The following is a 23501-nucleotide window of genomic DNA, read 5'->3' on the forward strand; positions in this document are numbered from 1 at the left end:
AGCAAAATTTTATTTTTTAGTCCTGACATAAGGAAAGAAAGAAAATATGAAAGAAAAGTCTATATATACCCTTTAATGAAAGTTCTATATTACCTGTGGATCTAGTCTGGAATGTATAAATCAAAGTTATCATTATTATCATCAAGGTGAAACTAAATCACCCGCTACAGGTCGTACGCCTTCGGATCTAAGATGCAATACTTCGGCGTCCGCTGGGTGGCGTTTTCTGCGTCGGGTATGCAAATTAGCGATTAACGACGATCCACGAACGTACGCGCGGCCGTCACATTTTCTAACGTCGTCTGTAGTCGGCTTTTTCCGGCGTATAGTTAAAGCTGCTATTTTTCGGCGTATACATAGACTTGCCATGTTAAGTATGGCCGTCGTTCCCACGTCTAAATAATTATTTTTTTTTTTTTGCGTAAGTCGTCCGTGAATAGGGATGGACGTAACTCACGTCTAAGTTAAAAAAATGACGTCCTAGCAAAGTCATTTAGCGCAATGCACGGTGGGAAATTTCGGGACGACGCATGCGCAGTTCATTCGGCGCGGGGACGCGCTTCATTTAAATGAAACCCGCCCCCAACCCGCCCAATTTCAAATCCGCCGCCAGAAATACACTACGCCACCGTAACTTACGGCGCAAACTCGCTGAGGATTCGAAAATGCGCCAGGTAAGGTACGGCGGCGTAGTGTATCTCTGATACGCTGCGCCAATGTATTTCTTTCTGGATCTGGCCCTCAGTGTCTACTATGAAGAGAAATTAGTTAATTGGAGAAAAAGATTTACAAAACTACTAAAAAATTTATCTTTTAGAATTTTTTTGTACAGACTCTGCCCTGTTTCTGTATCCCTAATACAATTTAGTGTGTTTGCTGCCAGTCTGTCCCAAGCCTGTCTACATTTCTTTAGCCTTTGCAGGTCTTCATTAGGCTCAGTGGGTTGATTGTTTCTACCTTTTACTGTGAAGGAGGTTCTAGTAATTAATGAACCAATTAATTCTTGAGGTCCTTGTCTAGAAGTATGGTTTGAAAATGTGATAATTATTTGGGATACCTTTTCAGAGTGTTGTTTTACCTACTGATCAATGCCTAAAGCAGACCTGGGCATTTTACAGCCTCCAGGCTACATCCTGTCCCTGTCCAACTCATGTGAGGTCAATTGTAAAATAGAAATCAAATGTAAATAGGTGTACGCTATATATGCAATAGTCCTGCAATGTTTTTAGTTTGAAGTCAACTGCTATTTTTTTTTCTTCTAATTTACATATGTTTGTGTGTGCCTATGCACCTTCACAGTAATGTTTTGGAGAACAGGTGTCTACAAGAAATGAATGAATGAATGAATGAAAAACTTATAAAGCGCGGCGCATGCGAACTGAATCGTTTCTGGGCGCTAGTTGTTCGTGTCTCATGACATCAAAAGAGCAGAGTTTTGATCTGTCTTCTGAAAGTCAGGTGGTTTTCCTCCAACCGAATGCTGGTTGGTAAAGCGTTCCATAGTCTCGGACCTTGAAAAGCAAACCTTCTTTCTCCTTTGGACTTGTATTTGGTTTTTGGTACCCTGACCAGATTTTGGTCGGTGGATCGCAGAACGCGATTCGAATTGTGAGGTTCTATCTTGTCGCAAAGATATTGCGGAGCCTTCCCATGGATGCACTTATGTGTCAGGCAGAGTGCTTTAAATGCAATTCTGTCTTTTACTGGCAGCCAGTGAAGGGTTCTCAACGAAGGTGAGATTGATTCCCATTTTTTTTCCCAGTCACCAGTCTGGCGGCCGTATTCTGAACGACTTGCAGACGGGAGATTTGGTACTTTGGGAGTCCGAGGTACAGGGCGTTAGCATAGTCCAGTCTGGAATTCACGATTGTTCCCACCACGACTGCTACGTCTTCTTTGGGGATAAATGGAATAAGTCTGCGTAGTAGGCGCAACAGATGGTGCGCTCCGCTGACTACTGACCCTATTTGTGCGTCCATTGTCATGAAGGTGTCGAAGATGACCCCGAGACTTTTGACTTTGGAGCTAGGGGTGATGATTTTGCCCAGAATGGGCGGGGGTGTCCAGGTTGTTGCCAGTTGACTCTTTCGGCTGGCGTGAAACATAAGGAGTTCTGTTTTTGAACTGTTGAGTTTAAGATAACTCTTTGTCATCCAGTTTTCTATCAAAGAGAGACATTTCTCTAAACTGGGATGATGATCCTTTTTGTTGCAGATGCAAAAATACAGTTGCGTATCGTCTGCATAAGAGTGATAGAGTAGTTCTTGGCTACTGATAATATCAAAGAGAGGGCGAAGATAGATGTTGAAAAGCACCGGTGACAGGGGGGATCCTTGGGGGACTCCACATGACACCGTGCGCTTTTCCGACGTGAAAGAACCCAATTTAACTGTTTGTGATCGGTTTTCAAGGAAGGAAGAAAACCATGGTAAATCACCTTCTGCGACTTCTGCTACCTTGGCTAGTCGCATCAGTAACAGTTTGTGGTCTACCGTGTCAAAGGCTGCGCTTTGGTCCAGCAGAACCAGGAGACAAGATTCTCCTTCGTCTGCAGCCTCGAGGGCATCGTACCATATTTTGAGTAAGGCCGTTTCTGTCCCGTGTCCGGGACGGAAGCCTGATTGTAATGGATCCAGTAAATTGTGGGTATCTAGATGCTGTTGCAGCTGTTGTACCACTACTTTCTCCATTATCTTGGAGAGAACATTTAGGCCTGTTATGGGACGGCGGTGAGTTGGGTCCTTGGGATCCAGGTTAGGTTTTTTCAAGATGGGCTGGATTGTGCCCTCTTTCAACAGGGATGGCACTGTGCCTTCCTTAAATGACTGGTTTATAAGCTGTGTGATGGGTGGTGCCAGGATGTCGGCGCATTCCTTCAGCAGCTTGGTGGGAATGATGTCATTGGGTGCTGTGCTGTTCCGCAAAGCACCAATGATGTTTTTTGTGGTATCGATGGAGATCGGTTCCAGAGTGAACTTTGTTGATTGTAGAGCGTTTCTGTGGGTGTTTTGTGGTTGATTGACGGTGGGGTTGAGGGGGGTATTGTTTTGCAAGATGCTTTCCCGGATTCTTTCAATTTTGTTGATGAAGAAATCCGATAGTTCATTACAGAACTCTTGGGTGTCTGAGTTGGGGACTTCAAGACATCCTGGATTCATGGTCTGGGTGACCATCTTGAAGAGTTCGCGGGGGCGGTTTAGGGCGCTGTTAATCGCCATAGAAAAATGATGTTTCTTGGCTTTGAAGATTTCTTTATGATATCGTGTTGTTATTGCCTTGTAGATGAGGTTATCCTCTGCAGGGCTTCTTTTCCAGGCGGCTTCCGCCCTTCTGCGCTCTTGCTTCAGAAGCGACAGCTGGTTGTTGAACCAGCCAGACTTTCTTTTTCGGATGCAGGCTTTGCGTTTCGGTGCTACTAAATCGGCTGACTGTAGCAGGGCTGCGTTTATGGCATCCAGTGTATCTGCGGCTGTTTGATGTGGATGGATTGTTTTGATTCTGTTTCCCAAGGTAGATTTAAAGAGTTCCGAATGGAGCTTCTTCTGAGATCTAGCCCAGTGTATTGTCACCGGCTTGGGTGCTTTTATCACTGGGGGAATTTTGGAGATTATGAAATTGATTGCATGGTGGTCTGTCCATGGCAATGGTTCGTTTTCAGATTTTGTCTGAAAATTAGGTTGAGTGTGTGACCTGAAGCATGTGTTGCCCCGCATATAAGTTGCTGTAGCCCTAATCCCTCCAGGTGATCGATGCAGGCGTCCGCAATGGGATCCTGTGCGGAGTTGGCCCACAGATTAAAGTCCCCGAGCAAAAGGTGTTTGCTGTTAAGGGTATAAGTGGATATAAACTCCGTTAAAGATGGCAAAAACTGCGATTTTGGCCCAGGTGGCCTATAGCAGAGGAGAATGTGAACAGTCTCCTGGGGGGAAGTTTGAAGTTGAAGAGTAAGGGTTTCCATGAATGGAAGAGGATTTTGAAGGGCTGGCTTAGTGATTGTAATGTGATTCTTGTGGATCACCGCCAGGCCTCCTCCTCTTTGCCCTATTCTGTTTTCCGTTATAATGCGATAGTTTTCTGGCACCAATTCTCCGAGAATGGTGTTGCAGTTGTCTGAGAGCCAGCTTTCTGTAATAAAGAGGCAGTCTAGATCGTTTTGTAGTAAGAAATCGTGGATTTCTAATCGGTGTTTTACTGCCGATCTTGTGTTGATCAAAGCACATGATATGTGCTTGAGCTGGGTTAAATAGTTTACATTTTTGATGGTCGATCGTCGATCGAATCTCAAAAGTTGCTCTATTTTTAAGGCCTTTTTGGTGACGGCTGGTAATGCTGTTGCGAATTGTCTCAGACCCCGAATAGAGTCCGCAGAGTATCGCAGATTAGCCATTGTCGCCAGTCACATTGTCGTCAGTCTTTCCTAATTGCGGCGGCCGCGAATGAGGCCTGGTCTGGCGCGGATGCAGGAAGAGCCGAGAGACGCCGGACGTGATGGGTGGAAGACTGTCCAAGTGAGCCGTCACTCGTTGAGTCTTCTCTCCCCGATTGGTCCAGAGGAAGGCGAAAAACCCCAGGCGTGCTGTGCCAATCTGCAGCGATCGGGGGAAAAAATTCCTTCCTGACCCCTTAACGGCGATCGGTGCAACCCTGGATCAATTGGCTAGGGGGGTGTGGGGGAGGGGGGGTCTTAGTCCTGTTTTTTTGAGCTGTGTCTGCAGCACCTGAGAGCTGGGAGGACCCTGCCTGGCTGCACTATCCCTGGGAAGAGCCGACTCGTTTGAGAGCGTCCTGCTCTCACTATCCCTGGGGTGAGCAGACTAAGATGAGAGCGTCTGCTGCACCGCTGAATCTATATAGCAAGAGTTCCAACTTTATTAGCTGCAAGCTTGTTCTGGCTCTGTGATTGAAAAAAAATAATGAAGACTCCTGTCTTACCTCCTGTTTCAAACTCCTGGTTTTTAACTCCGGCACTTTTGATCAAAGAATGCACTTCTGATCAGAGAGTCCACATGTGAAGCCACCATCATTGGGAGCCAGCTCCTCTGGGAGCTTGTACAGCCACTTTATACTCACCTGTGAAGACCTGTGAACAAACACACACCTGTGAACAATTAAACCCTCCCCTTAATTAGCAGAAAGGAAAAAGAAAAAAAAGCTGTTTAAAAAGTGTCAGAGAAAAAGAGGGGAAAAAATTCTGCAAGCAGAAGCAGATAATAGCCAACTCCTGGTTTTTAACTCCGGCACTTTTGATCAAAGAATGCACTTCTGATCAGAGAGTCCACATGTGAAGCCACCATCAAATGGCAGTGGATGAACTTCTACTCTCCCCCCAGGGCATCTGACACTACTCCTTGGCATTCAGAAAGGAATATGTGTTCCTTGGATCCAGGTTGGGCAGGCAACATACAGTGGAAGCTGTGCTTTCACCCTTGTTGGTCCTACGGTCGCAAAGATGGTGGGGGTCACACGTCCGCCCTTTGTGAGTGGCTTTAGTCATATAGGAGAGACAGCATCTTCCCTTGAGAGACAGGGATGAACATTGGGAGGTGGGCAACAAGCATAACAAGGTGTGAGGGCATATGGAAGGGTGTTGCAAGGTGCTGATCTCCACTTCACAGGTAAGGGGTGGAGCCTTCGCCCCCATTAGTCGGCTATTGCTACAGAAGTGATGTTACACGCCAGGGGAATGCAACGCGGGGAAAGGAATATATTCATACCCCTATGGGGTTCCCATAGACAGGCTGCTCTGCTGACTATATGTATCTTGGGCCCAAGAAGATGCTCGTTTACCATATTACATAAGGTTGGTTCCTTATATGTATTGTAGACATAGAACTTATAATTACAATTCAGCAGAATTAAGTTCAGCCTATTGGTTTTACCCTCCACAACAGTCCCAGTTTCTCAATAGGCCCCTGATGTAATGTTGTTTATCTATCAATGTTTTTTCCCAAATTTCAGCCCCTTGGGAACTTTAATTTCCTACCCTTTGCATTGAGTAATCCTTCTATTTGGACATTACCTCAGCCAGGGTCATGTAATGGAGGATCAAGACGTTAGCTGTCCTGCTGGAATGTACTGTACATTCAGAAGGAGCTGAACTGAAACATGGTGGCCTGGATAGAGTATCTGTCCAGCATCTTGCTGAAGAGTGTTACAAAGAAGCTGGGTATAAGCTCCTGCTGAACACTGTAAGAATGAATAATTGCCCAAAAATCAAGGTATCTGTGACTTCTATCAGAGGGTCAAGAGCCATATTATTAGGAAGAGCTCCATTGCAATTTAAACGGAACACTGTGGCAGCTTTTATGCCCCGTACACATTACTGGGTTTTCTGACGGAAAAACTGAGAGGAGAGCTTTTGGCCGGGGATCCCGGTCGTGTGATTGCTCCCTTGCAGTTTTTCCGACTGGAAAACTGCCAAACCCGCCGGACAAAAAAAGAGAACCAAATCTCTTCTTTCCTGCCGCGATTCTCGACTGACTTTTTCCCCATCAGAAAACGACCATTTTTGTCCGTTTTCCTATAGGGAAAAACTCAGATGGAGCATAAACACGGTCCGGATTCCCGAGGAAAAGCTCTCATCTGAGTTTTCCCGACTGGAAAAGCGATCGTCTGTACGGGGGAAAAGTAGAGAGCAGGTTCTTGGTTTTCCCCTCGGGATTTCCGACTAACCTTTTTTCGTCTGGAATCTTGGTCGTGTGTACTAGGCAAAACAGGGTCCTAGATCTGTCTGGTTTGTCTCACAGGGCCAGCAGCTACCAAGAGGCCGCTCATAAAAGGGGCCTACTACTACTACTTCAAAATACCTGCCCTAATATTATGCAGTTTGTGAGAATTCTGCACACCTTAACCCTATCTCCTAGAATTGTGTTCAGCAATGAAAGGTGAAAAGACTAAAGTGCCTTGTGCCCAACTTATTCCTCCCCTTACCAAAAAACAGATTCAGAGATGAAAATGGTATCCTGCAACATTATTTAAAGCAGCCATTCTAATTCAGGGTTTCTGTGGAACCCACAGGGTTCCTTAAGAGGTTGTTCCTTGAGTTGTGGCTGATTGACCTCCCATCCAGGACCAACACCACTTGGCAAAACCAATAGCATGAGACCAATGATCTTTTAGCTGTCTGTCAGGCCCCATACACACCATAGAATCTATCCGCAGATAAATCCCATCAAATGGGTTTCTGCGGATAGATCCTATGGTGTGTACACTCCGTCGGATATTTATCCGCAGAGAAATCTCCCCTGGGATGGATTTCCAGCAGATGGATATTTGCTGACATGCACAACAAATCCATCTGCTGGAATCCATTCCAACGGATGGATCCGCTCGTCTGTACAGACTTACCGGATCCATCCGTCTAAAGGGATTCCCCGCACGCGTCGTAATGATTTGACGCATGCGTGGAATTCCTTATATGACAGCGTCGCGCCCGTCGCCGCGTCATAATAGCGGCGACGGCGCGACACGTCATCGGCAGAGGATTTCAGCGCGGATTTCAATGCGATGGTGTGTACACGCCATCGCATAGAAATCCTCTGAAATCCTCGAGAGGATTTATCCGCGGATACGGTCCGCTGGACCGTATCTGCGGATAAATCCTCTCGTGTGTATGGGGCCTAAGGGTGGCATGTTATCACTGTAAGGGTTGCATTCTTTTATTGACCACCAACATAGGAGGCATTTTTGCCATTGACTGCAAATGAATTAGTTTTATGCCTAGTACACACGTACGGGTTTCCCGGAGGACTTTTTACTGCTGGGAAACCCGAGGGGAAAGCCAAGAACCTCCTCGGCAGCTTTTTCCCCCTACACATGGCCAGGAAAACTGGCATGAGAGCTTTGGCCGGGAAACCCGACCATGTGTATGCTCCACCACAGTGTTTCCCATATTAAAACTGCTGGGGAAAAGACCACGAGAATCGCGACAGGAAAAAAGGGAACATGTTCTCATTTTTCCTGCCGGCATTCACGGCGGTTTTCCTGTCGGGAAAACTGCCATGGAGCATACACATAGCCAGTTTTCCCGGCCAAAAGCTGTCATGGCAGTTTTCCAGACGGGAAAACTGGTTGTGTGTACGAGGCATCAGTAAGGGTTCCCTGAGATCTGAAAATTATTTTAGGGGTCCCTTTGGGTAAAAAGGTGGAGAAAGGGCTAGTTCACCTTTACAAAAAAAATAATATTTATGCAGGTAAGGGTGTTAAGTTGATTCGAGAGGTATCTTAATATAGCATGGTCTTACCCGGAAGGGTCCCAACGCGCATAGCAGAGTTCCTGGGAAAAGAGGACCCAGGAACCAGAGCAGCACAGAGTGGCAGAAAGGCTGGAAGAGAGAGGCTACGCAGGGAAGACTTTCATGAAAAGCCAAGTCTTCAGTAACCCGCGGAAGACCGGAATAGTAGGGGCCTCCTGGAGCTCGACAGGGAGGCTATTCTATAGAACAGCACCCTGGTGGGGGAAGGCCCAGCCACCACGCCAGATCTTCTTGGGCACCGAGATGTAGAGGAGATCTCTGCCGGTAGATCTGAGTGATCTAAAAAAGCTTGTTTATGAAAACGAGATAGCTTGGGGCCAGGCCGGTGTGTATGTAGATAAGAACAAACTGTGCAGCTTTGACTAAAAAGTTTAATAAAGCCATTGCTATAGGTGTAGGCCATTTACATACTGCCCAATCATGTGCTATCCCTACATGATCAAGGGTCACACATCAGGCTCCCCTATATCAAGAAAGTTGGACACCGCTGTCCTAAATAATCCATTACTGTAAAAATTGCATAAGTGACTTTGGATGCAGTGAATACTCAGGAAAAGTCTTTTTCAGACATAAGCATCAATTTAATATTGACTGTAGCTTTTGTTGTCTTCACCATTTTAATATTGGCAGTGATGCAAGATTACATTTAGTAGCTTGCCTGGACTTCTACTTTGAAGCAATAGTAATATAAGTTTTGTGTGTGTTTGTAGGTTTGAAAGCCAGTACCATCAGTAGTAGCACTGTACAGTCTAAAGCTATTGGAAGAGGTCAACTGGACACAACAACTCTCGCTACTGACACAGCCACAATGGCTGCAGCACCTTCTGCTGAGACCTCAGTGCCTGCTGTCACTACAGCCCAGAATCTTCCCCAAAATTCTCCAGTAGAGACAGGAATATTGGGTAGCACCATCGCTTATACCTCTGTTCCTAATACTAATGTGCCAACAGCATCATCTTACCTTCAGAACACGGGCACCACAGTTCCTGTGGGTGGAGTGACCACATCCATGCCAGGTAAGTGATGCAAATAATCAATGATCATGTAATCTTCATAGGCTAATTTAAAGGGGTTGTAAAGGTTCCTTTTTTTTTCTTTTTAAATAACAAACATATCATACTTACCTCCACTGTGCAGCTCATTTTGCAGAGTGGCCCCCGATCCTCGTCTTCTGGGGTCCCTCGGCGGCTGTCTCGGCTCCTCCCCGCAGGAGCTAACCCCCTTCTGGGAAGCGCTCTCCCAAGGGGGTTAGCTTGTGGGCGGAAGCCAATGGCTGTGCTGCTATCAATCGTCCAATGAATGAGCCGAGAAGCCCGGCTGAGAAGCCAGCTCGTTCACGACGTGGGACATTCGAGAGCTCAGGTAAGTAAACGGGGGGCCGCTTATTGTCATATGTTTTTCACCTTAATGCATAGAATGCAAGTCCCATGAGGCATTGTAAAACTATGGCATTCACAGACATGACTAGGCATGATGGGAATTGTAGTTCCTGAATAACTGGAGGGCCATAGTTTGAGGACCCGTGCACTCTGTATGTATCACACTCATAAACTCTGTACTCTGTACATAAATAAAAAGAAATGTACTTTTGCGCTACTAATATAAAGTAAGTGCTATATATTAAATCTAAGAGGTTGCTGCTTAACACCAACTGTTATTAGCAGATCTGAGTAAAAAGAAAAATATGTGAAGCGCTCCCTCTTTTCCAAAAAAACACTATGTGGTGTAAATACAAAATAAATGAAATAAAATAGTGACACTCTGCAGTCTGTGTGAAGTGTTCTCCTTCACTCTGCAGTCTGTATGTAGCGTGATCCTTCACTCTGCAGTCTGTACGTAGTGCTCTTGTGAACTCTGCAGTCTGTACGTAGCATACTCCTGAACTCTGCAGTCTGTACGTAGCATACTCCTGAACTCTGCAGTCTGTACGTAGCATACTCCTGACTTCTGCAGCCTGTACGTAACATAATCCTGAATGCTGTATGTAGTGTAATCCTGAACTCTACAGCCTTTACATAGTGTACTCTTGAACTCTGCAGTCTGTATGTAGCATAATCCTGAACTTTGTACTTAGCATAATCCTGAACTCTGCAGTCTGTACGTAGTGCACTCCTAAACTCTGCAGTCTGTCCATAGCATACTCCTGAACTCTGCAGTCTGTATGTAGTGTAATCCTGAATTCTGCAGTCTGTATGTAGCATACTCCTGAACTCTGCAGTCTGTACGTAGCATAATCCTGAACTCTGCAGTCTGTACATAGCAAAATTATGAATGCTGTACGTAGCGTAATCCTGCACGTCACAGTCTGTATGTAGCATAATCCAGAACCTTGTACGTAGCGTAATCCTGAACTCTGCAGTCTGTACGTAGCGTACTCCTGAACTCTGCAGTCTGTACGTAGTGTAATTCTGAACTATGCAGTCTGTACGTAGCGTACTCCTGAACTCTGCAGTCTGTACGTAGCGTACTCCTGAAATTCTGAGCTAGTCTGCACTGTTGGTTGTAGGTTTGAAGCACTCAATTTCCTAAAAACAGTGGGCCAGATCCTCAAAAGAGATACTCCGACTTAAGTGCTGTTCAGTCTGTGTGTAACTTTGGAAACGATCCTCAAAAGGCTTTTTCCAAAGTTACACAGAAGATCCGGCATGTGTAATTGAATTACACTGCCTAATTTTAGGATGCAGTACCGCATCCGCCGCTGGGGGCATTTCGAGTCGAAATGCCGTTGCTAGTATGCAAATTAGCACTTAAGGCGATCCACAAAGCTTTCTAGCTTCTTTTTTGCGCCGTAAGTGTTATTTTGCAAGTGTAAAATTAGGGCTTGTTTTACAAAGTGTAAAGTTAGTCACACCTTGTAAAGGCCCATTGCAGCGACGGCATTTGGTATGCTTTCCCGAGGGAGAACTCCACGTCAATTTGTAAAAAACAAAACCGGCATGGGTTCCCCCCCAGGAGCATACCAGGCCCTTAGGTCTGGTATGGGTTGTAAGGGGACCCCCCCTACGCCGAAAAATTGACGTAGGGGGTCCCCCTACAATCCATACCAGACCCGTATCCAAAGCACGGTACCCGGCCGGCCAGGAAGGGAGTGGGGACGAGCGAGCGCCCCCCCCCTCCTGAGCCGTGCCAGGCCGCGTGCCCTCAACATGGGGGGGTTGGGTGCTCTGGGGCAGGGGGGCGCACTGCGGGCCCCCCCACCCCAGAGCACCCTGTCCCCATGTTGATGAGGACAGGACCTCTTCCCGACAACCCTTGCCATTGGTTGTCGGGGTCTGCGGGCGGAGGCTTATCGGAATCTGGGAGTCCCCTTTAATAAGGGGGCCCCCAGATACCGGCCCCCCACCCTAAGTGAATGGATATGGGGTACATCGTACCCCTATCCATTCACCTGGAGGCAAAAAGTAAAAGTTAATAAACACACAACACAAGGCTTTTTAAAATATTTTATTATTCTGCTCCGGACGCCCCCCCTGTCTTCGTTATTAGCTCAATTACCAGGGGGGGCTTCTTCTTCCACTCTCCGGGGGTCTTCCGCTCTCCGGGGGGGCTTCTCCGGACTCCGGGGGGGCTTCTCCGGACTCCGGGGGCTTCTTCCATCTTCTCCCCTCTTCCGCTCTTGACTCGGCGAACCCCGGTTCTTCTGCAGCTCTCCGGTGCCTTCTTCTTCAGCGCTGGCTGCCTGCTATGTTTGTGTGTTAGCTCGATTTCAAACAGGCAGCCGGCGCGGTCTTCTGTGGCGTCAGGGTCTTCTGGTCTTCTGTTCTTCCGATGTTGTCTCGTCGCCTGTTGTCGCTGTAATGATGGAAGCGCGCCTTGCATCACATTTATATAGGCATCACCGTCCCATCATGCTCCGGTAGGTACCCACGTGGTGGGTGCACGTGGGTAGGCACCCACCACGTGGGTACCTACCGGAGCATGATGGGACGGTGATGCCTATATAAATGTGATGCAAGGCGCGCTTCCATCATTACAGCGACAACAGGCGACGAGGCAACATCGGAAGAACAGAAGACCAGAAGACCCTGACGCCACAGAAGACCGCGCCGGCTGCCTGTTTGAAATCGAGCTAACACACAAACATAGCAGGCAGCCAGCGCTGAAGAAGAAGGCACCGGAGAGCTGCAGAAGAACCGGGGTTCGCCGAGTCAAGAGCGGAAGAGGGGAGAAGATGGAAGAAGCCCCCCGGAGTCCGGAGAAGCCCCCCCGGAGAGCGGAAGACCCCCGGAGAGTGGAAGAAGAAGCCCCCCCTGGTAATTGAGCTAATAACGAAGACAGGGGGGGCGTCCGGAGCAGAATAATAAAATATTTTAAAAAGCCTTGTGTTGTGTGTTTATTAACTTTTACTTTTTGCCTCCAGGTGAATGGATAGGGGTACGATGTACCCCATATCCATTCACTTAGGGTGGGGGGCCGGTATCTGGGGGCCCCCTTATTAAAGGGGACTCCCAGATTCCGATAAGCCTCCGCCCGCAGACCCCGACAACCAATGGCAAGGGTTGTCGGGAAGAGGTCCTGTCCTCATCAACATGGGGACAGGGTGCTCTGGGGTGGGGGGGCCCGCAGTGCGCCCGCCTGCCCCAGAGCACCCAACCCCCCCATGTTGAGGGCACGCGGCCTGGCACGGCTCAGGAGGGGGGGGGGGCGCTCGCTCGTCCCCACTCCCTTCCTGGCCGGCCGGGTACCGTGCTTTGGATACGGGTCTGGTATGGATTGTAGGGGGACCCCCTACGTCAATTTTTCGGCGTGGGGGAGTCTCCTTACAACCCATGCCAGACCTAAGGACCTGGTATGCTCCTGGGGGGGGAACCCATGCCGGTTTTTTCTTTGAAAATTGGCATGGAGTTCTCCCTCAGGAATGCATGCCGCTGTCATTTTTTTTTTCCCCGACGCAACTTTAAGCCGTCGCGATCCTCAAAACTCGGCGTAACGTAACTTCGCGCATGCGCAGTACGGCCGACGCGCATGCGCAGTACGGCCGGCGCGGGAGCGCGCCTCATTTAAATGGGACTCGCCCCATTTGAATAGGAACGCCTTGCGCCGGCGGAATTTTAGTTACACAGCCTGAAATTTCTAGATAAGTGCTTTGTGGATCAGGCACTTAGGTAGAAACTTTAAGCCAGTGTAACTTAAATTGGATTTTTTAAGTTACGTCAGGTTTTTGTGGATCTGGCCCAGTATCCTTCATTAAAAACACCTGAATCCCGTAATTTGGAGGGTGTGCCTAAATAATTTTGGTAATACAGTGATAGATGATGTGGTCAACTATTGGATAAAAGTTTGAGTGATGTTTCATAGATAACACCAAATAAATAGTATTTGTCATTTTATTGTGCAGGTACAGCACCAGATATGAATATGTCACAACCACCAAGTAAGTTATACAACTTCTGTTGATGGATCTCTGGTGTCACTAAAGACTGTACTTAGCTGGGAGCATTGGGGTGCATAACTTTTTGGAGTGTTAGCAGCATCAGCATCAGCACCAGCATTATCTGGAACCAGGCAAGAAGACAGAAGAAAAAAATGTTTTATTTAAATTATGCTACAACGCGGTATGGATCATAAATAAGGGCTGTTAGAATAACCAAATATGAAAATAAAGGCCTAGATTCAGGTAGGGCTGCGCACTCTTACGGAGGCGCAGCGTACCGTTTTAACGCTGCGCCTCCGTAAATTACCTGCGCTACGCTTCATTCACGAAGCAGTACCTCCGTAATTTGCGTGGGCGCTCCGTAAAAATGGCCGGCGTAAGCGCGCGTAATTTAAATGATCCCGTAGGGGGCGTGGATCATTTAAATTAGGCGCGTTCCCGCGCCGAACGTAGTGCGCATGCTCCGTCGGGAAACTTTCCCGACGTGCATTGCGGAAAATGACGTCGCAAGGACGTCATTTGCTTTAACGTGAACGTAAATGGCGTCCAGCGCCATTCACGATTCACTTACGCAAACAACGTAATTTTCAAACATCGCAACGCGGGAATGACGGGTATACTTAGCATTGGCTGCCCCTGCTAATAGCAGGAGCAGCCTTACGCGGAACCCGACGAACGCAAACAACGTAAAATGCGTACGCAGGGCGCGCGTACGGTTGTGAATCGGCGTGAGTATGCAATTTGCATACTCTACGCTGACCACTACGGGAACGCCACATAGCGGCCATCGTAAGAATGCAGCCTACGATACGACGGCATAAGAGCCTTATGCCAGTCATATCTTAGGCTGCAGTCGGCGTAACGAGCTTTCTGAATACAGAAAAGTCGTTACGCCGGCGCAACTATGCAATTGCGCTGCGGCTGCGTAACTATGGATACGCAGACGCAATTGCTTACTGAATCCACCCCACAGACTCTTTAGAGTTAAAATTAAAGTTTATGATTATTTATTTTTCAATCTTTCAGTTTATTTATCAATGATTTTTAGCTATATGTATATATAAAAAAATTATGAAAATATCACCCCAAAATAAATATGTATATTTTTTGCCCTATCTTGGGCCTATGCTATGTATCAGGTTGAGCAACCTCTACCCTCACAAATACCTCACTGTTACACAAAAGATTTAGGCCTCATTCCTGTGGCCAATTAGCATATAAGCACTTAGTTTAATCATTCTAAAAATGATATTGATAATTAATTTTCTTTAACAGAGTGAAGGCGATATGTGTACATTTCAACTTTAGCTATTGAGCTCTATAAACATCAGGATTTTGTTTTTGTTTTTTTATAGCAAACAGTTAAGACTTGGTAAACATCTGAAAAAGTGGCTAATTGAAAGATATGTTAAATGTTTATTTTTAGTCCCCAACATAATAAATAACTAAAAGTAAGTAATATTTTATTTATAAAACAGACTATTTTTATTTTTTCCATTGAGCAGATACACCAATGACAAACACTTCAGGGACTCTGGGTAAGTAATATTTTACTATAGAGAACTGTAGAGGATATTCCTATCTGATCAATAAACACGTATAAGACATTTCAGAGTGCATTTAATACACTAAGGGGCAGATCCACAGAGCGAGTACGCCGGCGTATCTACTGATACGCCGGCGTACTTTCAAATTTCTTGCGTCGTATCGTTGTTTTGAATCCTCAAAACAAGATACGACGGCTTCTGGGTTAGATCCGACAGGTGTACGTCTTCGTGCGCCTTCGGATCTAAGATGCAATTCTTCGATGTCCGCTGGGTGGCGTTCACGTCTTTTTCCGCGTTGGGTATGCAAATTAGCTATTTCCGACGATCCACGAACGTACGAGCGTCCGGCGCATTTTTTTACGGCGTCTCTAGTCGGCTTTTTCCAGTGTATAGTTAAAGCTGGTATTTCGTCGCGTATAGTTAGACTTGCTATGTTAAGTATGGTCGTCGTTCCCACGTTTAATTTGACTTTCGTGTCGTCCGTGAATCGGAATGTACGTAAGTCACGTCTATGTTAAAAAAATGACGTCCTTGCGACGTCATTTAGCACAATGCACGGCTGGAAATTTAGGGGCGGCGCATGCGCAGTTCATTCGGCGCGGGGACGCGCTTCATTTAAATTAAACACGCCCCCTAATCGCCGATTTGAATTCCGCGCCCTTACGCCGCTTGAGATACACTACGCCGCCGTAACTTGCGGCGCAAATTCTTTGGGGATTCGAACCGGCCAAAAGTAAGTTACAGCGTCGTAGCGTATCTCACATACGCTGCGCCGATCTATTTCTATGTGGATCTACCCCTAAGCCATCAGTATTAGGTTAAAGGTATTCATGTGAAAATAGAACATTGCTTCCCCCTGTATGCTAAGCTAAATGGGCATACACTTTGCTAAGCGAATACCTGTACTTGTTAGTAAATCATCCTCAGTGAAAAATAAAGGGGTTCTTAATGATACACATGACAAATTCTTACAGGTTTGGCAACCCTGGCCTCACAACTTTTCTCCATCTCAAATGACCCCCCACTTCCTAGAGCTATAGTTATTCTTTAATGGGCAGCTAGGAGTCCCTGGGGTATTCTATACCCTTTACCCAACCCTTTTCTTACCTCTCACCCCTCTTTTACTTTCTTTTCTCTTTTCTTCTCTTCTTATGCCGTGTAGACACGCTCAGGATTTTCCGACAACAAATGTTCGATGGGAGCTTTTGGTCGGAAATTCCGACCGTGTGTAGGCCCCATCAGACATTTTCAGTCGGAATTTCCGACAACAAAAATTTGAGAGCTGGTTATGAAATTTTCCGACAACAAAATCCGTTCTTGTAAATTTCGAGCGTATGTAGACAATTCCAACGCACAAAATTCCACGCATGCTCTGAATCAAGTACGAGACGGAAGCGCTCGGTCTGGTAAAACTAGCGTTCCCAATGGAGATAGCACATTTGTCACGCTGTAACGGACTGAAAAGCACGAAACTGAAAAACGCGAATCGTCTCTCACCAAACTTCTACTAACAGGAGATTAGCAAAAGGAGCCCAAAGGGTGGCGCACTTGGTATGGAACTTCTGTTTTATTGTGCTGTCATACATGCTGTACAAGACTCGCAATTTCCAACAACATTTGTGCGACCCTGTGTACGCAAGACAGGTTTGAGCCAACATCCGTCGAAAATGTATCCACGGTTTTGTTTTTGGAATGTCCGATCGTGTGTACGCGGCATTAGACTTGCTCCTCTTTCTTTCTCTTGCTTTCACTCTGATTCTGTGTTCTTGAAGCTCTGGATGAGCCCTCCTCCCTAACTCAGACCATGGCCACTCACTCACCTTTCTTCCACACCCTACCCCCACTGCCTTTTATTTATTCCATTTTTTGGCCAGGCCCCCTTTGAATGGGCTTTCTTAGGCTTCATTGCTGATTGTATGGCTGTGGAATAAGGGGTATTACAGTGTTTCAATTGCTCCGTTGAAGATTTTCTCATTGTAGTTAACTGTTTAGGCATGTTTACATAACAGGAATACTCTTTACTCTTTATGCAAGGGTCTTCAGCTAATATTCCACATCTAAGTCATACCTTACTGTTTTGTTGCTGTCTCTTAGGTAGATTCAGAAAGAGTTAGGCCGATTGATCAGTAGATAAGTCGACCTAACTCAGAATCTACACCGACTTATGTTTAAGCGTATGCTCAAACAGAGATACGCTTAAACATATCTAAGATAGGACGGCTTGCGCCGACCTATCTTAGATTGCAATATTTTGGATGGCCGCTAGGTGGCGCTTCCATTGCGGTCGGCGTAGATTATGCAAATTAGTAGATACGCCGATTCATGAACGTACGCCCGGCCAACGCAGTAATTTTACGCCGTTTACGTAAGAGATAGGCCGCGTAAAGTTAGAGCTAGGCCCTAGTGGAATAGTAATGTCAAGTATGGCCGCTGTTCCCGCTGCGAAATTCGAAATTTTTACGTCGTTCGCGTAAGTCGTCCGCAAATCGGGATTTACGTCGTTTACGTCCACGTCTAAATCAATAGGCCCGTGCGGCGTACTTAGCTGCAATGCACACTGGGAAATGTAGGCCCCCGGCGTATGCGCAGTTTAAAAAAAACATAAAAAACGTGAGGTCAAGCCTCATTAACATTAAACACGCCCCCCAACACATTTGAATTAGGCGCCCTTACGCCCAACGATTTAGGCTACGCCGTCGTAACTTAGCAGGCAAGTACATTGAGAATCATGTACTTGCCTAGCTAACTTACGGCGGCGTAGCCTAAACACGCTAAGCTACGCCGCCGTAACTATAGGCTCTGCTACCTAAATCTGCCTATGAATTGTCTTTTATCAATGGTGGAAACTTTGTACAATTGTTTACCAGAAAGCTTTCCTTAATTGCACTGTACTGTATGTGTACTGTTTCTTCTGTTAAAACATTAAACTTAAGTAAAAGAAAAAAAAGAGGAAGACAATCTTGTATTGGCCAATAGTAGGCAGGACCTAAGTGGTATACTCAACGTTTTGGAAGAACCATAAGACATCACACAAGGTTGTCTTGACACAGTTTTTATGGTTCAATAGTCAACCAACAAGGCACAACAGTGAAATACAATAAAGCTCTGAGATACACTTGATACAAGGTCCACGTACAATTCCATGGTGCCAGAGATGGGGTGGTGGTACTGGTGGCGGTACTGTGGTAACGTTAGGTGAATCTGGACCGGAGCAGCATGAACACTCTGAAAAATAGGCCTACAAGTTCCTACTCGTCCAGAACCTCTCCCGAATACTACAACTGTGCTTTCCCTAACCAGCGGAGCTCTTGCCTTTATAAAAGCTCTGAGATGCACTTGGTTGCAGAATACTGGTAAAGATGTAGACTTTACTCCACAGTGATACAAGGTCCATGTACAATTCGATGGTGCCAGAGAAGGGGTGGTGGTACTGGTGGTGGTACTGTGGTAACGTTAGGAAAATCCAGACCAGATTAGCATGAACACCGTGAAAAATAAGCCTACAAGTTCCTACTCGTCCAGAACCTCTCCCGAATACTACAACTGTGCTTTCCCTAGCCAGCGGAGCTTTTGCCTTTCCTATTGCCTCACTGCAGGTGCCCGTATTGACCCTTATATTTATAGGGTTCTCCATCAAGATGGGTAACCAAATTTCACAGAACTTCAGCATCCAAGAGGATCACCTTTATAGGGTCCTCCATCAAGATGGGCACACAAATTTCACAGAACTTCAGCATCCAAGAGGATCACCTTTTCCTCTGATAGGAAACATTCTTTCCCCACTGGGCTCCTACAAAGCTAAAGAGATGGCGCAATGCTACCTTCCGGTTAGGATGAGATAGCGCAGCCTGCACCTGCCTTCACACTATGGCCCGGATTCACGTACAGCCGCGTATCTTTGAGTGGGCGTAACGTATCCTATTTACGTTACGCCTCCGCAACTTATATGGGCAAGTGCAGTATTCTCAAAGCACTTGCTCCGTAAGTTGCGGCGGCGTAGCGTAAATAGGCCGGTGTAAGCCTGCCTAATTCAAATGTGGAACAGGGGGGCGTGTTTTATGTTAATCACTCGTGACCCGATGAGATTGACGTTTTCCACGAACAGCGCATGCGCCGTCCGTGGACATATACAAGTGTGCATTGCTCCAAAGTACGCTCCAAAGTGTGCATTGCTCCAAATCACTCGTGACCCGATGTGTTAATCACATCGGGTCACGAGTGATTAACATAAAACACGCCCCCCTGTTCCACATTTGAATTAGGCGGGCTTACACCGGCCTATTTACGCTACGCCGCCGTATTGGTTTCGACGTGAACGTAAATTACGTCCAGCCCCATTCACGGATGACTTACGCAAACAACGTAAAATTTTCAAATTTCGTCGCGGGAACGGCGGCCATACTTAACATTGGTACACCGCATGTACGCCTCATATAGCAGGGGTAACTTTACGCCGGGAAAAGCCTAACGTAAACTGCGTATCTGTACTGCGGCGGCCCGGCGTACATTCGTGAATTTGAGTATCTAGCTGATTTACATATTTCGAAGCGTAAATCAGCGTACACGCCCCTGCGACTTACGCCGGTTGGATCTAACACAAATCTATGCGTAACTGATTCTAAGAATCAGGCGCATCTATACGACGGCACAACTCAGAGATACAACGGCGTATCTGGAGATACGCCGTCGTATCTCCTTTGTGAATCTGGCCCTATATATATATAATATATTCCCAGCTTTTGATTTGGTTACTCCGTGAGTAGACATCCCTGGGCTCTGCTTCTTTAAAAGTCACAATATACAGTATTGCCGTGTAGTGGATTACTAGGGGTTCCAAAGGACCATCCTTCTAATTCATGTCTTAAAGGCAATGTTTGAGACACTTAAAAAACATAATTTCATAAAAATGCAACCTTGTTCTAATAATTATTTAGGCTGTATTTGAAAGTTTGGATTTTTTTTTCTTTTAAAGTGAGTTCATAAAAATAATGTCCAGGTATGTAAATTATTTTATGAAATCAAAGCTACTGCAATAATTAAAAAAAAAAAACCTTTTGTAATATTTATATACAAATGAGGCTTTATAAGTAAAAGTGTAAAAAGATCATTTTTTCCCTTTTCCATTGTACAGGTACACAATCAACCACGAGCACTTTACAGACACCAGGTAAGTAACACTTCTTACATAGAGGGTATTCTCCCATGATATGGAACATACATAGAAATTATTAATTAAAATAGGTTGGAAAGCACATTTTTAAACTATTATTTATTTTAGATTTTACTTCATCTAACATCACTAATTCCACTGACTGGGAGCAGCTGGCCCAATGGCTAGACCTATTAAGCCAGGTAAGTACAGCTTGATGTTGTTGGTTACTGTAATATTAAAATTTGTTGGAGGTGGCAATATACCATTGCCACCTCCAACAAATTTAAAGGTTAAAGGTATAGTAGTAATAATAATGGTAAAAAATATACAGCACATCCATAAAATATATGCATATTTCCTCATGGTCTATCTTTTAAAGGGTTTGTTACCCCCAACAGTTTATAATCCTAATATGTGCCTGCTGTACCATGTACTTGTGTGAGAAAGTATACTGTCCTCTTTGTATTGCTTCCTTTGTGTGACATCCTTGGTGTTCCTGCCAGTCCCTCTGCTTTCCTATTAAAAACGGACCACACTAAGCAGGAGAGTACACCATGGTCGGTTCCCTAGCTGTGCTTGGAATTCAGCCTGTTCTCCTCCAATGATCAGACTCGTCCTGATACGCCCCTGCTGCACAGCCTTTCACTGGGAAGCTCAGTGTGCTGCTGCTTCTCCTCCCCCAGCTCTTATGCAGCTGAGAACAGAGGGAATGTGATCATTTATGAAAAAGAGAAAAAGGTATTTATAATGGGTTGTTTTTTTTTCAAAACAAAAATGTTTTGTCTTTTATTTCTATTTTAAACTAAATGGATTTTTTATAAGGTGATCATTTACAGTCACTTTGAGTAAAAAAAAGAAAACTGCTGATCTGACAGAAATGCAAGTCCTGCTGTGGTGCCCATTTTATGTACTTTTTTAAAAGTGTCAGTAAAAAAAGTGTCTCTATCAGTAAATTTCAGTAATAACAAATTGGTGAGTTTTGGGTGGTCTGTCAGTAAATTTCACTTGGGGGGGGGGGGGGGCTGCTGGGTGATGACAACACACAGGGTTTTTGTAGACAAAGTGATGTCAACCCAGTTTTTTTTTGCTAAACTATTCAAACACTCCCGCTATCTAATTCTCCACAAACTAGGTTCTGTAATTGTGGACAAGAACTGTGAGGGCTCATTAGGCTCCTTGTGATAGCACAGGAAGTGTGCACAGGAACGCAGGACAGCTCTGATTTTTTTTGACAGGTCTTTTTTATTTTGCACTTATTGAACAGATATAACAAAAAAACTTCAACATTATATATAACAGACCAAAAGAGTGCAAAAAATAGAAGTTTGTTCTTTAACCACTTCCATACAGAGCTTTTATACACACATCCATACCAGGCCTATTCTGGCACTTCTCTCCTACATGTACAAATCATAATTTTTTTGCTAGAAAATTACGCAGAACCCCCAAACATTATATATACCCTAGGGAATAAAACGACGGTCATTGAAGCGTTTTATCTTGCACGGTATTTGCGCAATAATTTTTCAAACGCCTTTTTTTTGGAAAAAAATTGTTTCATGAATTAAAAACATAACAAAACAGTAAAGTTAGCCCAATTTTGTTGTAAAATATGAAAGATGATGTTACACTGAGTAAATAGATACCTAACATGGCACACTTTAAAATTGCGCACACTCATGGAATGGCGCCAAACTTCGGTACTTAAAAATCTCCATAGGCAACGCTTTGAATTATTTTACAGGTTACCAGTTTAGATTTACAGAGGAGATCTAGTGCTAGAATTGTTGCTGGCACGCTAACGCACACGGCAATACCTCACATATGTGGTTTAAACGGTGTTTACATATGTCGGCGGGACTTGCGTGTGCGTTCGCTTCTGCGCGCGAGCTACTGGGGACAGGGGCGTTAAAAAAAAAAATGTATTTCTTTTTTTTTTTTTTACATATTTATTAATTTTTTTACACTTTTCTTTTTCTTTTTTCTTTTTTCTTATCACTTTTATTCCTATTACAAGGAATGTAAACATCCCTTGTAATAGGAATGCGTGTGACAGGTACTCTTTATGGAGAGATGCGAGGTCAATAAGACCCCACATCTCTCCTCCAGGCTGAAAAGCATGAAATCGGTGAAAAAAAATTCACCGATCTCATGCTTACTGTTGCTTAGCAGCCGCAATTGCGGCTTTGTTTACTTACGGGGACCTGGGCGTGACGTTATCACATCGCGCCCGGGACCTCCGACGGTCATAGAGATGACTGGTGACCATATGGTCACCAGATCGTTCTTACATTGTGCAGAATCGCCGGGACAAGAGAAGGATATCTGAATGATGCCTCTAGCTGCAGGCATCATTCAGATATCCCCCCACAAAGCCCAGGACATCATATGACGTCCACCCGGATCGTTAGAGGTCCTTTGTGGATGTCATTTTACAATGGGCTGGTATGGATGTGGTTAATAGCGTCAGGCCCCATACACACGACCGGTTTTCTCGGCAGAATTCAGCAAGAAACTCGATGGGAGACGTATTCTGCCGAGAAAACCGGTCGTGTGTACACTTTTCGCCGAGAACCCCGTCGGGAAACTCGTCGAGCCAAAAAGAGAGCATGTTCTCTATGTCCTCGTTGGGCAATGGGAACATTTGGCTCGACGAGTTTTCTGACAGCCGCGAACAAGCAACTCGACAAGCAAAACGATGTGTTTTGCCCGTCGAGTTTCTCGGTCGTGTGTAAGAGGCCTGAGTAGTAGTAGTATCAGCAACAACACAGTAATAGCTGTAGCAAAAGCAGCCATTGTAGAGTTTGTAATCTCAGCAGTACTGATAGCAATAGTAGAAGTAGTGGTAAGAATATCAGTAATTAATAAGTATTAGTAAACCTGAAATAGACTAAGAAGCAGTATCAACAGGTGAAATATTTATAAAAGTAATGGAAAATGGTCTAATAGACCCCCAACCCATCCATAAAGTGTAACTATGACCCATTCATGCTATCACACAGGAAGCTTCTTAGTCCCCTTGTCAGGGCCGCAGATAAGGCAGTACAACCGAACCTGTTGTATCTGGCCCGGGCCCCATTATCTCAACAGAGGGAGCTTTATAGTTAAAGTGGATGTAAACACACTCTTATCCATTCTTAACTACTGCCATAGTGGTTATCTATAAGGATATA

The 23501-nt window shown here is 45.4% G+C and overlaps 1 protein-coding gene across 2 annotated transcripts in view; it reads left to right on the top strand.

Moving 5' to 3' along the window:
• Positions 1–8971: 8971 nt before the first annotated feature.
• Positions 8972–23501, top strand: part of LOC120936091 (adhesion G-protein coupled receptor F3-like) — a 38034-nt gene continuing 23504 nt past the window's right edge. The window contains exons 1-5 of one of the 2 annotated variants that reach the window (XM_040348205.1): positions 8972–9271; positions 13594–13629; positions 15135–15167; positions 20308–20343; positions 20455–20528. In XM_040348205.1, the coding sequence (XP_040204139.1) occupies positions 9064–9271; positions 13594–13629; positions 15135–15167; positions 20308–20343; positions 20455–20528 (387 nt within the window). In that variant the 5' untranslated portion in view covers positions 8972–9063. The remainder of the gene's footprint in view (positions 9272–13593; positions 13630–15134; positions 15168–20307; positions 20344–20454; positions 20529–23501) is intronic. The other variant, XM_040348206.1, reaches the window with a different exon arrangement.

The sequence above is a fragment of the Rana temporaria genome, chromosome 4 (genome assembly GCF_905171775.1).
Source record: "Rana temporaria chromosome 4, aRanTem1.1, whole genome shotgun sequence".
NCBI classification, from domain to species: Eukaryota; Metazoa; Chordata; class Amphibia; order Anura; family Ranidae; genus Rana; species Rana temporaria.